This window comes from Jaculus jaculus, chromosome 11, assembly GCF_020740685.1.
Source record: "Jaculus jaculus isolate mJacJac1 chromosome 11, mJacJac1.mat.Y.cur, whole genome shotgun sequence".
In the NCBI taxonomy this organism is placed as follows: Eukaryota; Metazoa; Chordata; class Mammalia; order Rodentia; family Dipodidae; genus Jaculus; species Jaculus jaculus.
Window position 1 is genome coordinate 25,796,854 of NC_059112.1, and position 15,280 is coordinate 25,812,133.

At 41.2% G+C, this 15,280-nt stretch overlaps 1 protein-coding gene across 7 annotated transcripts in view; it reads right to left on the reverse strand.

The window, feature by feature from the left end:
* Positions 1-15,280, reverse strand: part of Klhl5 (kelch like family member 5) — an 82,791-nt gene that overhangs the window by 18,617 nt on the left and 48,894 nt on the right. For all 7 annotated transcript variants that reach the window (XM_045161667.1, XM_045161663.1, XM_004658658.3 and 4 more), the window contains 2 exons: positions 7,288-7,474; positions 2,995-3,219 (listed from right to left, as the gene is read on the reverse strand). In XM_045161667.1, coding sequence (XP_045017602.1) covers positions 2,995-3,219; positions 7,288-7,474 — 412 coding nt within the window. The remainder of the gene's footprint in view (positions 1-2,994; positions 3,220-7,287; positions 7,475-15,280) is intronic.

Sequence of the window (15,280 nt, forward strand, 5' to 3'; positions counted from 1 at the left end):
AACAGATACCAAACACATGCCAGGTATTGAAAAGTGCTCAGTTAAATAGTGGAGCTAAGTAAAAGAGCAGCAAGAGTCAGAAGAGAGACGATAAGGTGACATGTGAGCAGAAGTGTGACGTCGTTAGGAGATGAGGTATGATAATGTTTGGGGAAGAGACGGTGAGGCACAGAGCAGCACGTGAAGTCCTGAGCTGTCCATAATGTGTCTGAGGTACAGGAAGACGCTCTACTTGGCTGAGCAGTGTGACTGAGAGGGAGGGGGAGGAGACGAGGAAGACTGAGAAATACGGAGTCTGAGCTTATCACTTGTAAGGGCTTGCTATGTAGCCTAGGCCAGCCTTGAACTATCTATGCAGCCCAGATAGGCCTTGAACTCATAATCTTCCTGCCTCTGCCTCCCATGTGCTGGAATATAGGTGTGCATACCTGGCCAACTAGAGGTTTTTGAGAGGTATGACATAATCATTGTCAGCTGAGATACGCATCACTCAAGGGCCAGCAAGCACATAAATGACTCTTCTAATGTGTGCAATCAAGGGAGGGTAAGATAACATTATTCATCAGTTATATATGACCCAAACCACACATTATTTCACTTGTGTCCTGTATATTGTGCCCCAGCAGTATTGGCTACTGAAGACACACACATATACACACATCACATTTATGTACAGGTTGCTAATTTTATAGAAGATATAACCAATTATATGTACATGCATATATAAACCATGTAATTAATCAAAATGCTAGAAGGGTCCATGTAGCCTAACCTCTTACAGCAATGGCTTTGAAAATATAATTCAGCAATGGAATCCCTTTTTCGATGAAATCTTCATATAATTCCCACATATGAAGACATTTAAAAGTGCTTGAGTTTATAAGTTTAAATTTATAAAATTATTGTAAATTATTGAAGTGTTTACTGAGTGAAAGAAACAAAAATTTTAAATTTTGGCTTTAAGAGGAGTTTGAATTATTGACCTCTGACCATGCAGCAGTTTGATGATGTCTGTCGCTGGGCACTTAGAGCCTAATGATAGCGTGCCGCATACAGTCTAATTGCTCAAAATAGAGACCACAGCAATCACATTCTATGAGGATCTATCCTAAGTTAAAATAAAGTTCCTTTTCCCATGGTAGGGGAGGGGGAGTATGCAGCTGAGCTATAATGACCCTAAGTTTTATGGTGAACTCAAATGGATAGGCTTTTTTCATCTATAATATATACTTTGCAGGCTGCAGGCCTGTGTCAGGGGAGGAGGGCTTAGCATACACACTATCTCTGAGCCTGAGCCCCAGCACTGAAAAGCAGAAAGACTGGGAGTGGGATGGGGTCTCATCTCGTAGGTTACATCTAATCCCCATCCCGTTGGCCTTGTCCTCTACCTGCCAATACACTGAGCTTTGTTCCTAGGCAGTTTTCACTTCTGGCCACTAGCTTTTTCTCAGCTTCCTCACTCGCGCACAACGTGGCCTAAACTCAGCTATGCTGTTACTGCCCCTCTCCCGTATTTTATGATGATCTAGCAGATTCTTCATCGCAAAACTGAGTTTATGTCTTTTCACAGTGTGGCTGCAGCTCCTCCCTGAAGGCCAGGCATCCATTTCTTCCCTTTGGAATCTGGGCTTGCCCAGCTGGCTCGTTTTGGCCAGGGAGACATTAGCAAGCAAGATGCAAGCAGAGGCTGGAGAGGCCTTGCAATGGGGCGTGCCTTCACCCACTGCTTTTGAAACCCTAGGCTTCCACTGCGTCAAGGAGACTCAACCAGCCAGCCATGTGGCCTCACTGCCTCTGAAGCCCCGCCTACATCTAGATGTGTGGGCGATGCCATCTAGATCATCCAGCCACGTACTGCACAGATTCATGATAACCCAGCAGATACTACCCAAAGCAACAGTTTGTGGAAGGCAGCCAAGACAGACAAACTGACCAGCTGACCCGCAAGCCCATGGACGATGGATCGTGATGCTGCCGCTGTAAGCTTCCCAGTTTCGGAGTGTCCTATCACGCAGCAAGAGCTGGGAGATACACAAGCCCGAGCCGACTTTATTTCCACACTGCTCTCATGCAACAACTTTCTCTCCTAGTTCACTGAGGGAGCTCTGTAAATCCACACACTTAAATTCGTGCATGTTCACTTCCTCCAGGATAAAGTGCCTTCCTCATTTGTACACCTACAGACCAAAGGGCAGGTGAACTAGTGCTGCTCGGCGAGGTATTGAACAATACCAAAATGAACCTCTAGCTGGGTGTGGTGGTTTGTGCTATAATCCTACCACTCAGGAGGCTGAGGCAGGCCATCACCATGAGTTCAAGGCCAGCCTGAGCTAGAGTGAAACACTGTCTCAAGAAAGAATAAAAAAGAAACTGAAAGTCTGTATTTTTTATGTTCTCTGTGTCACTTAAAATTTACAGAGGTGGGGAGGGAGGTTTCTAATCATTACTGCTTAAAAGCCAGAATATTGGGCTACAGAGATGCCTCAGTGGTTAAGCACTTGCCTGTGAAGCCTAAGGACCCTGGTTCGAGGCTCGATTCCCCAGGACCCATGTTAGCCAGATGCACAAGGGGGCGCATGCGTCTGGAGTTCGTGAGCAGTGGCTGGAGGCCCTGGTGTGCCCATTCTCTCTATCTATCTGCCTCTTTCTCTCTCTGTCTGTCGCTCTCAAATAAATAAAAGTAACAAAAAAATAAAAAATTAAAAAACCCAGAATATTATGTAGCTTTTAGGATTTTACTTAGGTCAGATAACATTAATTGCCAACATGAAGCACATACCTAGAAAGACGGCTTTCCAGGCCACCATGCTGAATACCTTACACAGTCATGCTTTCCCTGTACTGACTGAGCCACGTTTAGGTAAGTGCTTGTGATCTCTGCTCTGCTGCTTCTCAGGTAATAGGAGCACGGGAACGAGTGCTTGGTTCTGCCTGGTAGGAACAGCGAAATGCTGTGGAAGCCTACAGTATGAGTGACTCTGCAGTTACACTTACCAAGGCCATGTCTATGCGTGGACATAGGAGGCATCACACTCCAGGTTTTTGTTTTGGGGTTGTAGCACTCCACGGTGTTCAAGGTCTTCAGTCCGTCTCTCCCTCCAACCACGTACAGTTTATCATCTAACACTGCAACACCGAACTGCAGTCTCCTCCCATTCATGTTGGCTACAGGCGTCCACATATTTGTACGAAGATCGTACTTTTCAATGCTGGTTGCTCCTTAATAGTAACACACAGAAGTTATGTGAATAAAAGACAATCTGATGGAATTATACATACAGAAGTATGATTTGAATTAGCAGGGACAGCTACACTCTTATATCCCATGAAGACTGTGCATAGGCTGGGCCTGGCCTACTTCCAGGACCTCTTCTCCCACCACTCTCCCAGGCATCGTTGTGGAGAGGTTGAGAAGCAATACTTGGAAGTGGGGGAGACGCAGGAGCTTAGTACCACAGAAGCCAAAGGCACATTTACAGCAGGTGGGTCGGCTGACGGTATTAAACACTGTTAGAACCCCAGACAAGGCAAGGACGGAAGCACTACGGGATTCAGCTGCAGGGCTCACGGAGGGCTTCAGGGAGAGTGCTTATTTGAGTGGCTCAGAGGTGACGGCAAGGTGAGGAAATGAGACTTCTGAGAAGTGTGGCCATAAGACGGAGCAGGAACAGACAGAAATTTCTAGGTGAGTTGGGGTTTTGTCTTGCTTTTAGTTGGAAAAGGTTGGATGGGTTTATAAATGCTAATGTAAAGGATTCTAGTTGGGAGGAAGACTATTGAAAATTCAGGAGCTAAAGGAAATTGTAATTAATATGAGAGTTTCTGGAGGAAGTAGGAAAGGGGTGGTTGGCTTTCATGGGAAGAGCGGGGGAGCCATCATCTATTACAAGGAGTAAGGAAAAAAGGTTATTTCCTAGCTTTTCCTTTTCAATTTTGCATCTTAAATTGTTCCTTTTAGATCTAGTTTACTAAGTGGTGGTATATTGTTATGAACTAGGAACTAGAACTTTTGCTAATTTCATATATAAAATGGTAAAATCACAACTATGTATCTTTAAAGCTGTGTGTGTGTGTGTGACATGTTGTTGGGTACTGAACCCAGAACTTTGCACATGGAGGTCAAGCACTCTACTGCTGAGCCACACAGTCCAGTCCCAGGTAAAGATCTTATAGTCTTTGCTCCTATGATTAAGTAACAACACAACACTTTCAAATATTTTATTTTTATTTTTTTTATTTGAGAGAGAGAGATACAGAAATAGGCAGGTAGAAAGAGAGAATGGGCACACCAGGGCCTCCAGTCACTGCAGATAAACTCCAGATGCATGTGCCCCCTGTGCATTTGGCTTACGTGGATCCTGGGGAGTCAAACTTGGGTCATTTGGCTTTGCAGGCAAGTGCCTTAACCACTAAGCCATCTCTCCAGACCCACAACACAACACTTTCAAACACAGCTCATAATTTTATGTTCCCTAAAAGCTACCACACTGGAGAGAAATCTTTACATGTGATTAATGTATCAAGGGCTTTAGTTATCAAGTGATCTGAGAAGTGGCAAGGGAAATATACTAGTGAACAAAACAAACTCCCTGCTTTTCTGGAGCTTATGGGGTGGGAAGAAGTAGACCATGAACACATGCATCAGATGCTATGAATAAAGAAGTGGTTGGCAAGAGGCAGCTATCAGAAAGTGGAGAAAAGAAGTCTGAGTGACTAGTTTCTGCTAGGAATTTCTGGTATGCAGTAAGACATTTGGCATGTTAGCTGAACAAGAAGGCCAATGGGGCCAGGCGTCGTGGCGCACACCTTTAATCCCAACACTCGGGAGGCAGAGGTAGGAGGATTGCCGTGAGTTCGAGGCTACCCTGAGACTCCATAGTGAATTCTAGGTCAGCCTGGGCTAGAGTGAGACCCTACCTCAGTAATAAAGTCAATGGTATAAAATTAAGAAAAATGGGAGACTCAGACTTTGTTCCAAATTTTGGTAAGATAAAGAGAAATACCAATTATTAAAACATACCATCTTGGATGTTTTATTACTATAGAGGTCATAACTGATACAAATGGGAAAATGTTAATAAAGTTTATAGAGTAAATACTAGCATTGCAAAGTGTTAATTTCTGAATTTCAATGGTTTTATTGTGGTTTTATAAGACAATTTATTGTTCTGAGGAAGATACACTAAAGTATTCAGGGATGCAGAGTCATCATTTCTGTGACTTACTCATTAATGGTTCAGGAAGAAAAAAAAACACATACCTAAAAGCATACACAAGACTTCAACATTCAGAAACTCTTGGTCAAGACATCAAGGAATACTTTATGCCTTTCTTGCAACAGTTATTACTTGTGGTAAAATCTACATGGGCCATCCACATTGCCCTCTGGCTGCCAGTGATTATGCTAGAAACTTTCTGTATACGTTGATCTCTATCCATACTCCTAGCGCTAGTAGTCCGCAACCCTGAACTCACTCTTTAGCCCAGGCTGGTTTTGAACTCATAGCAATCCTACTTCTGCCTCCTAAGTGCTGGGATTATAGGCACTAAGCCTGGGTGATATTGACATTTTGAATGCTCCAGACAGACAAGTGATTTCATGGGCTGCCTGGCGCTTAGCTTTATTGCCCCTCGGGACTCAGGTTAGGTTTGTGGCAGGCAATCACGGACTGCTGCCGAGCTCTGCAGAGAGCATCTTTTTGGAGTCACGCGCTGCTGTTTGCTCTCATCACTGGCAACACCCGCTTTCAGCATTTGGTTAAGAGACTGCGTGTCAGTTTTCACCACAGTAAAAATACTATTTTACATTCTGTAACCAGCAAGCTAGACGATACTTTGAGCCTAAATATCCTGTTCTCAAAGTCTCACCCTTTCTTACTCTTGACTGAATTAGGCATTACAGGTTGACCATCTCTTCTCTTATTCTTATTTTTTGGGGGGGGTGGTGGAAAGGGTTTATTTTGATTTACAGTCTTGAGGGGAAGCTTCGTAATGTTAGGGGGAAATGCCAGAGCAGAGTCTAGACGTCACAGTCGTCTGACAGCAGGTGAAAAACACAGCAAGAGAGTGAACATAAACTCTGGCAAAGGGAAGCTGGCTATAACACACCTAAGGCTACCCCCAACAACAAACACACCTCATCCAACAAGGCTCCACCTCCCATATTGCCACCAGCTGGGAACCAAGCATTTAAAACACGTCTTCTCTTATTCTTTTAAAAAAATATTTTATTTTTATTTATTTATTTGACAAAAAAAGAGGGGGGAGAGAAACAGAATAAATGGGTATGCCAGGGCCACCAGCCACTGCAAATGAACTCCAGCCACATGCGCCCCCTTGTGTATCGGGCCAACGTGGGCCCTGGGGAATCGAACCTGGGTTCTTTGGCTTTGCAGGCAAACACCTTAACCGCTAAGCCATCCCTCCAGCCCTCTTCTCTTATTCTATGTATAGGACCAGAAGTGTTTCAGGTGATGTTTTTAGAGTTTTGAATATTTTCATAGACCTCCCTGACTTAATATCTCTAGTCCAAAAATCCAAATTTGGAAGTACTCCAAAATCTGAAACTTTCTTTTTGGTTGTTGTTGTTGAGACAGAGTCTCATATAGCCCAGGCTAGTCTTGAACTTGTTATGTAGCTATTGATCTCCTGATACTTTTCCTCTACTTCCTGAGTGTTGAGATTATAGGTGTGTGCCACTGTGCCTGGTTCATGTGGCACTGGGGATGAAACCCAGGGCTTCCTGGCCAGGACTCTACTAACCGAGCTTCAACCCTAGAAACTTTTCGAGTGTCTTATATTGTCCAAGTTTCTGACTTTGGAGCACTTGGATTTCAGATTAGGGATACTCGGCTTGTATTTTGATAGTTGTCAAATGGTGATATTTTTCTCATCTCATCTCACCTCTCCTTTTACGTTAGTTGGTACTATGATGAAGGGAAGGGCTTCCCTTTCCTTTTTCTGTGTCAGTATGAACTCATAAACACTTACTGGGTTAACGTTATATTCATCTACTATCACTGCATACATTGACGTCCAAATTCCCCCAGACTTAAGCCAATGGAATCCCCTAACAAGAGACTTCCTGCATCTTCTGGCTCCTCTCCACCATCCTTTGAGCATTGTCTTACTTTCTGGAATTAGAGTTGTATTCTAGGCTCACCTTGTACTTTTCCTGCCCTTGCCCTGCAACCAACCACATTTCTCTAAAGTGCTCTTTGCTCATAAATATTATTTGTTAAAATGCTCCCCCCACCAAGTTCCTCCAAATAAAAGATCATCCAATACCTTTGGTTGAATCCATTCCTCCGACAGCAAATAAGGTACCAACAGTTGATTTCCTAGGTTTTGTCCGAGGACTCTGTAACATAGGTCGTCTCTCTGGTAATAAATGATACTTCATTGCTTCCATAATAAGTTTCTGACATTCTATGTCATCCCGGAAAAGTGTATTATTTTCCATGTCTGCCAAGAACTAAAAGAATAGTAAGTATTATGTATACTGAGTGACTAACAGTAGGTTAAGAAAGAAAATAAGGGCTGGAGTGACGGATTAGCGGTTAAGCGCTTGCCTGTGAAGCCTAAGGACCCCGGTTCGAGACTCGATTCCCCAGGACCCATGTTAGCCAGATGCACAAGGAGGCACACACATCTGGAGTTTGTTTGCAGTGGCTGGAAGCCCTGGCGTGCCCATTCTCTCTCTACCTATCTAACTCTCTCTCTCTCTCTCTCTGTCACTCTCAATAAATAAAAATGAACAAAAAAATTTAAAAAAAAAAGAAAGAAAATAAGTGATACAATTTGCAAATGGAAATTACACAATTAAAAATTCAAGTCTGGGGGCTGGAGAGATGGCTTAGTGGTTAAGCGGTTGCCTGTGGAGCCTAAGGACCCCAGTTCAAGGCTTGATTCCCCAGGACCCATGTTAGCCAGATGCACAAGGGGGCGCACGCATCGCATCTGGAGTTCATTTGCAGTGGCTGGAGGCTCTGGCGCGCCCATTCTCTCTCTCTCTCTGCCTCTTTCTCTCTATCTGTTGCTCTCAAATAAATAAAATAAAAATGAACAAAAAAAATTGAAGTCTGAATAAATTTTAAACTAAAGCATGATAGCTACAGATTTACATTTAATCTCATGGAAAACAAAGGATCCTAGATGGTATTCTCTGAGACCTTAACAGTATCACTATGAGGAGCAGGAACACTAGGACTTTTTAATGATTTAATGGAGGGTCCGGGAGATGCACTTCAGGGCTTCCCAAACTGACCATACTCGCAGCTCTTATTCAGTTTCAGGCAGTCAAAGCCATGGGAACTCTGAGCATAAGACAGCTCACAAGTGTGCATCAGATCACATCATGAGTTGTTTGTTTACATTTATCCAGAAATTTTTGGAGAAGCTGTGAGTTTCCTGTCTCCAAGAAGCTCCACCCAAGGGACATAGTCTTCTACGTCCCCAGGCTTAGCCTGTGCAAAGATTAGCCTTTTGCCAATCAGCTTGATCTGCACAGAAATCACAACCAGTATTAGCTTCCACCAGTATTGGGCCAGCTATTTATTGTCCCTCTGCATGATTACATTTTCCATTGCAGTAATGTTGAAAGGTGGCAGAGGTGTACTTAGATTACTAGGGAGTACCTTTAATAGAGCTGGAGAGATAGCTTAGTGTAAGGCACTTGCCTATAAAGCCTAATGACTCAAGTTTAGTTTCCCAGTACCCAAGAAAAGCCAGGTGCAGTGGCCATGCATCTGGAGTTCAAATGCAGCAGCTGCAGGCCCTGGCACACCCATTCTCTCTTTGCTTGCAAATAAAAATATTTTAAAAATTTACCTTTAATAAATTTCATCAAATAAGGTGACCATGGCTCTTTTAAATAACCTTAAAGCTAGCTCAGTGGGTCACAGAAAAAGAGAATCAGGGCTGAAGAGATGGCTTAGTGGTTAAGGCATTTGCCTGAAAAGCCTAAGGATCCAAATTTGATTCTTCAGTGCCCATGTGAAACCAGATGCACAATTGAACCTAGGACCTTAGGCTTTGCAGGCAAGAACTTTAACTGTTAAGCCATCTCTCCTGCTCTGCATCTTATGTTTTGAGACAGTGTCTTATGTAGCTCAAGTAGGCCTCAAGTTTGCCCCGCAATTGAGGATAACTTTGAACTCCTGTTCTTCTTGTTTCTACCTCGGAGTGCTAGGGATCAAGCCCTAGGCAGGCACTCTACCTACTGAACCACATCTCCAGCTCTTTTTTTTTTTTTGTTGTTGTTGTTGCTCATTTTTATTTATTTATTTGACAGTGACAGAGAGAGAAAGAGGCAGATAGAGAGTGAGTGAGAATGGGTGTGCCAGGGCTTCCAGCCTCTGCAAACGAACTCCAGACCCGTGTGCCCCCTTGTGCATCTGGCTAACGTGGGTCCTGGAGAATCAAGCCTCGAACTGGGGTCCTTAGGCTTCACAGGCAAGCGCTTAACCGCTAAGCCATCTCTCCAGCCCTCCCCAGCTCTTTTTATATTTTGGGCATTCATAATATTTTTCTTCCTTTGTTTTCTTTTTTCTATTAAGTTGCTTAATTTTGGAAAATGTCAAAAGTTCCTTATATAGAATACACATACGCAAACCCTGTATTTTTCAATCATGTTTTTCTAGGTTTATTACTTCTCTATGAAGTTGTTTCACAATACTTTAATGTATAAGCTTCATTTTTAGTTCGTGGATGTTTCTTAATTGGGGCTGGGGAAATGACTCAGCAGTTAAAGGCACTTGCTTGCAAAACCTGCCAGACCAGGTTTAACTCCCCAGTACCCACATAAAGTCAGATGTAGAGTGGCACATGCATTTGGAGTTTGTTAGGAGTGGCAAGAGGCCCTGGCACACCCATACTCATCTCATTTTCTCTATTTCTCCAAGTAAATAAGTAGATTAAAACAAAGAAGAATGTCTTTCTATTCATGGTCTCTGAATCTCCAGAAAAATGTCCTTTTGTATCAGCTTGTAGATACAGTCTTTATGACTATCTGCCAGGATTTTACTACTTTATTTCTTTCATTTAAGTCACTGATCCATTTTAAATTAATATTTATGAATTCAATTTTTAAATAGAGTATGAGTGGAGGAACATTTTATTTTTCTCCAGATAAATATCCAATTTTGTATCATTTCCCTCACTTCAAATGAACTGAACCTTGACCAAATGATATTACATTCTGATAAACAGATCTGAACACATATAAGATAGAAATTTTGAATCATTACTTTGTTCTATGGATTTACTTGTCTATTTTATTTTTTAGAGAGAGAGAGAGGATTGGTATGCCAGGGCCTCCAGCCACTGCAGTTGAACTCCAGATGGGTATACCACCTTGTGCTCTTGCATCACCTTGTATGTCTGGCTTATATGGGATCTACAGAGTAGAACATGGGTCATTAGGCTTCACAGGAAAGCACTCTAACCACTAAGCCATCTCTACTTGTCTATTTTTTTTTAAATTTTTTATTTATTTATTTGAGAGTGACAGACACAGAGAGAAGGACAGATAGAGGGAGAGAGAGAACGGGCGCGCCAGGGCTTCCAGCCTCTGCAAACGAACTCCAGACACGTGCACCCCCTTGTGCATCTGGCTAACGTGGGACCTGGGGAACCGAGCCTCGAACCGGGGTCCTTAGGCTTCACAGGCAAGCGTTTAACCGCTAAGCCATCTCTCCAGCCCTACTTGTCTATTTTTAATAAATCTATTTTCTTTCTCTCTCTTTCTTTCTTGACAGGATCTCATGCAGCCTATGCTGGCTTTGAATTTCTGATCCTACTACCTTAGTCTCCCAAGTGCTGGGATTATAGGCATGAGCCATCACACATAGCTAATTAGTGACTTTATAGTATATTCTAGTATCTGTTATGATAAGTTTCCCCTCAATGTGAAGTTTCATAAATTTTTGTTTGTTTTTCAAGGCAAGGTCTCACTCTAGCCCAGGCTGACCTGGAATTCACTATGTAGTCTCAGGATGGCCTTGAACTCACAGCGATCCTCCTCCTTCTTCCTTGTTGGCTATTTTTGAGCTTTTATTTTTCCATATCAACTGAAGACAAATTAATCTAGTTTCTTTTCATTATCTTGATTCTCTTGGTATTCTAATATGAATTGTACTATGTTTTTTAAATTACCTTTTTTTGTACTGGGGGGATGGCTTAGCAGTTAAGGTATTTGCCTGCAAAGCCAACAGACCTAGGTTTGATTCCCCAGGACCCACATTAGCCAGATGCACAAAGTAGCGCATATGCCTGTAGTTTGTTTGCAGTGGCTATATGCCCTGGCATGCCCATTCTCTTTCTCTCTCTCTGTCCTTCTTGCTGTCAAATAAATAAATAAAAATATTTTAAATTATTTTTTTTAGGCAGGGTCTCACTGTAGCCCTGGCTGACCTGGAACTCATTCTTAGTCTCAGAGTGTCTTTGAACTCATGGTGATCCTCCTACCTTAGCCTCCTAAGTGCTGGGGATTTAAGGTGTACGTTATGACGCATGGCTAAAAATTAATTTTGAGAGAACATATGTTTTATGATGTTAGGTCTTTCTGTTCAAGACTTTTCCATTTGATGGGCTTTCTCCATTGTCTTATGCTTTTCTTTTATTAAATATATACTTACACATTTTATTATTTTGATTGCTACTTTTCATTTTTATATGTTTTGCTAGAGGAGAGAAAATCTATTGATTATTATACTTGTATTATAATCTATCACTTTGCTATAGACTGTGGTCAGGCTCTAGCTGCCACATACCCACTCATCACCAAACAGAATCACTTGACACCTTCTCCTGCGTGGATGCCAATAATTTTAGTTCATGTTCTAACCACTCTGCCATGATCTTCAAAGCAATGTTAAGTGGTGCTGTAGAAGCCCCTCTTTCTGGATAGAGCAGATATGGTAGAAATGCTTCAGCATTTCAGATAATAGTTGGTGTAGCACTGGGCAGCCCATATTTACTATATTTTGGTTGTCTCCTCTCCCTATTTCACTTTAAAGTTTGCAGTTAGGAATGGTTGCTATGAATAGTATGTTTTATAAATTTATTGATATGATCATATGTCTTTTTATAAAACAATATTTATTTATTTAAGACAGAGAGAAAGAGGTAGAGTAAGAGAGACAGAATGGGCATGCCAGGGCCGTTAGCCACTGCAAACGAACTCTAGACACATGTGCCACCTTGTGCATCTGGCTTTATGTGAGTCCTGGGAAATCGAACCTGGGTCTTTTGGCTTTGCAGGCAAATGCCTTACCCACTAAGCCATCTCTCCAGCTCCTATGGCCTTTTCGGTTGGTGATGTGGTGACAGGTTTTACGATAATTGCTTTTGTCTTTTTCCTGAAAAAAGACCTTCCTGGTCATAGTGTTTTATTTTGTTTATACATTTATGGGTTGTATTTGACAATATATATTTTTATAGTTCTACTAAAGCATATTTAAAATATTACAATTGATACCTTTCAAGTAAACAATTTAATGAGTTTTAGCTTATTTACCAAACATTACCACAATACATTTTTGGAAAATTTGTATCACCTCAATTAGATCTCATATGCCCAATTATGTTAGCCCCCATTTTCCATCTCCCTACCATCTGTCCCAAACATTAATGTATTTCTATACATTTCCCTTTGCTGGAGAGTTCATACAAATAAAACCATACAGTATGTGGTCCTTAGGTCTTATCTGATTCTGCATTCTTTTAGGTTTACCCATGTTATAACATGGATTCTTATTATATTTTCATTAATTTTATTACTGCATACTATTTAATTATATAGCTTAAACTGAATTCATTCTCTAACTGATGGACACTTAGGCTGTTTCTGGTCTAGGGCAACTATAAATAAGACAGCTAAGAAAGTTTGTGGGGGGCTGGAGAGATTACTTAGTGGTTAAGGCGCTTCTCTGCAAATCCTGAGGATCCAGTTTTGACTCCCCAGTGTACCCACATAAGCCAGATGCACGTGGTGGCACATGTGTCTGGAGTTCGCTTGCAGTGGCTAGAGGCCCTGGTGCACCCATTCTCTTGCTCTTATGTTCAGATTTTGGTAATTGCAGAGTACAAAGCTTCAAACAAGTTACCATAAAAAAGCTTGTGCCATTTGGGAAGTAAGCATAGTGAGCCAAAGCAAGGAAAAAAAATTCTAATTAAGATATGACTTTTGTCAGAGTATAAATTCTAATGTTTCCAGTTTTCTCCATGCATAAAAATATAGACATGCCACAGAAGCCATTAGTGAATATACACTGAACTGGCTCATTTAGATTAATATTAATGCTTATATTGCTTCTATTATAATTACTTTAGTCCTTTCTAAATAAAATAAATGCGAAATAAATGTAGAAAGTAAAGTCTCTGGAGACTTTATAGTAACTGTAACTTGAAATAAAATATATATTTCTTGGCATACTAATAGCCTCTATAATTTATTAAAGTGGATATTTAAGTAAAGAGATGAGAATAATAGAATAACTGCAAAACTATTAATTTAGGAATAACATTAATCAACTAAAGTATAATAGGTATCATTCAGAAAATTATTCAGTATGCACTGACAGAGACCTATGAAATATAGATTCAAATATACTTTTGCATTTTTGATGAATTTGAAATAAAAGAGTGGAAAACCATTAAAATAAAAGTAGTTTGAACAGAGGAATCTTTTTATTTTATAAAATTTTTGTCCTCAGTTTTATACTTAATTGACATGAGCATTTCATTAAAATTGCCCCCCCCCCAATACATGTGGAATGTGAATGGGTTATGAACTGTATAGACTTTTAAAAAATGCTTTGTAATCCAAAATGTATTAACTACAGTGATGCTAAAGATAAATACTGACTCAGTTATACTTCTGACTTTTAGTCACGACAGAATGGCAGAAACCAAGATAGTTGCAATTTAAGCTATCACAAAGTTGCTAATAAACATTAACAATTAATGTGTCGAGATCTTTTGAATAATGTGTATATATCTGGTTATTTATACACTGCTTAAAACTTGATAGATCAAGGGGATGGAAAGATGGCATAGCAGTTAAGGCGCTTGCTGGCAAATCCAAAGGACCCAGGTTTGATTCCCCAGTAACCATGTAAAGCCAGATGTGAAAAGTGGTGCATGCATGTGAAATTCCTTTGCAGTGGCTAGAGGCCCTGGTGCACTGGTTCTCTCTCTCTCTCTAAAATAAATAAAATATTAAAAAATTGATAGATCTAAAAGTTTCTCTTCTCTATAGTCTGATAATTTTAGCACTTCCTATTTCTTGAACTTGAATAATTTTTTTTTTTTTTTTTTTTTTTGGTTTTACGAAGTAGGGTCTCACTCTAGCCCAGGCTGACCTGGAATTCACTATGGTGTCTCAGGGTGGCATCGAACTCACGGCGATCCTCCTACCTCTGCCTCCCAAGTGCTGGGATTAAAGGTGTGCGCCACCACGCCCGGCTTTTGAATAAATTTTTAATAGGACTCAAAGGAAAAGTAAAACAAAATGACCATAAACAGCTGTCTTTTTTGATTATTCCATTTCTATTTGTGTCTGTGTATTGTGTATGTTCCGGCACATGTATGTGCTTATGTGTGTGTGGAGGCCTTTGGTGTTAGCTTCAGGAATGTCATCCACTTTGAGGCAGAGTCTCTCACTGTCTTGGAGCTCACTAATTAGAATAGAGTGGCTGGCCAGTGTGCTCCAGACATCTGCCTGTCTCTGCCTTCTTAGCACTGGGATTACAGGCATATTATCACTGTGCTTAGCATTTAATGTGGGCACTGGGGACGGAACACAGATTCTCATGGTTACAACCTCAGGTGGTCTTCTTCACTGCTCTTACCTTATTTTTTGAGAAAGGATTTCTCGTTGAACCTGGAACTCACCAATTCAGCCAAAGTAGCTCACCAGCATCACTGCTACTCTTGGAATTTCAGGGTGAGTCAAGGTCAGTGAGTTCATTAATTAAATCACAAGTTGCTAGGGCCCACCTCAGAGTTTCACATTCAGCAGTTGTGGGGTAAGGCCTAATTCCCAGTTGTTGCTGATCCCATACTTTAGAGAGCCATTAGGTTGCTCTACTGAATTTTCCTTCCTTAGTTTATTTGCCTCTCTGTAGCATTTGATGTTAACACTTCCTCCTTTTTAAACTTGGAATCAGTTTTTTCAAAACACTCTAGTCATTCAGCTAGGCTTGAGAGTAACCACGAAGTATTCATGTTTTCTGGGCTCCATCCCTAATACTCTTGTGTTCTCGGCCAGCATCATTCT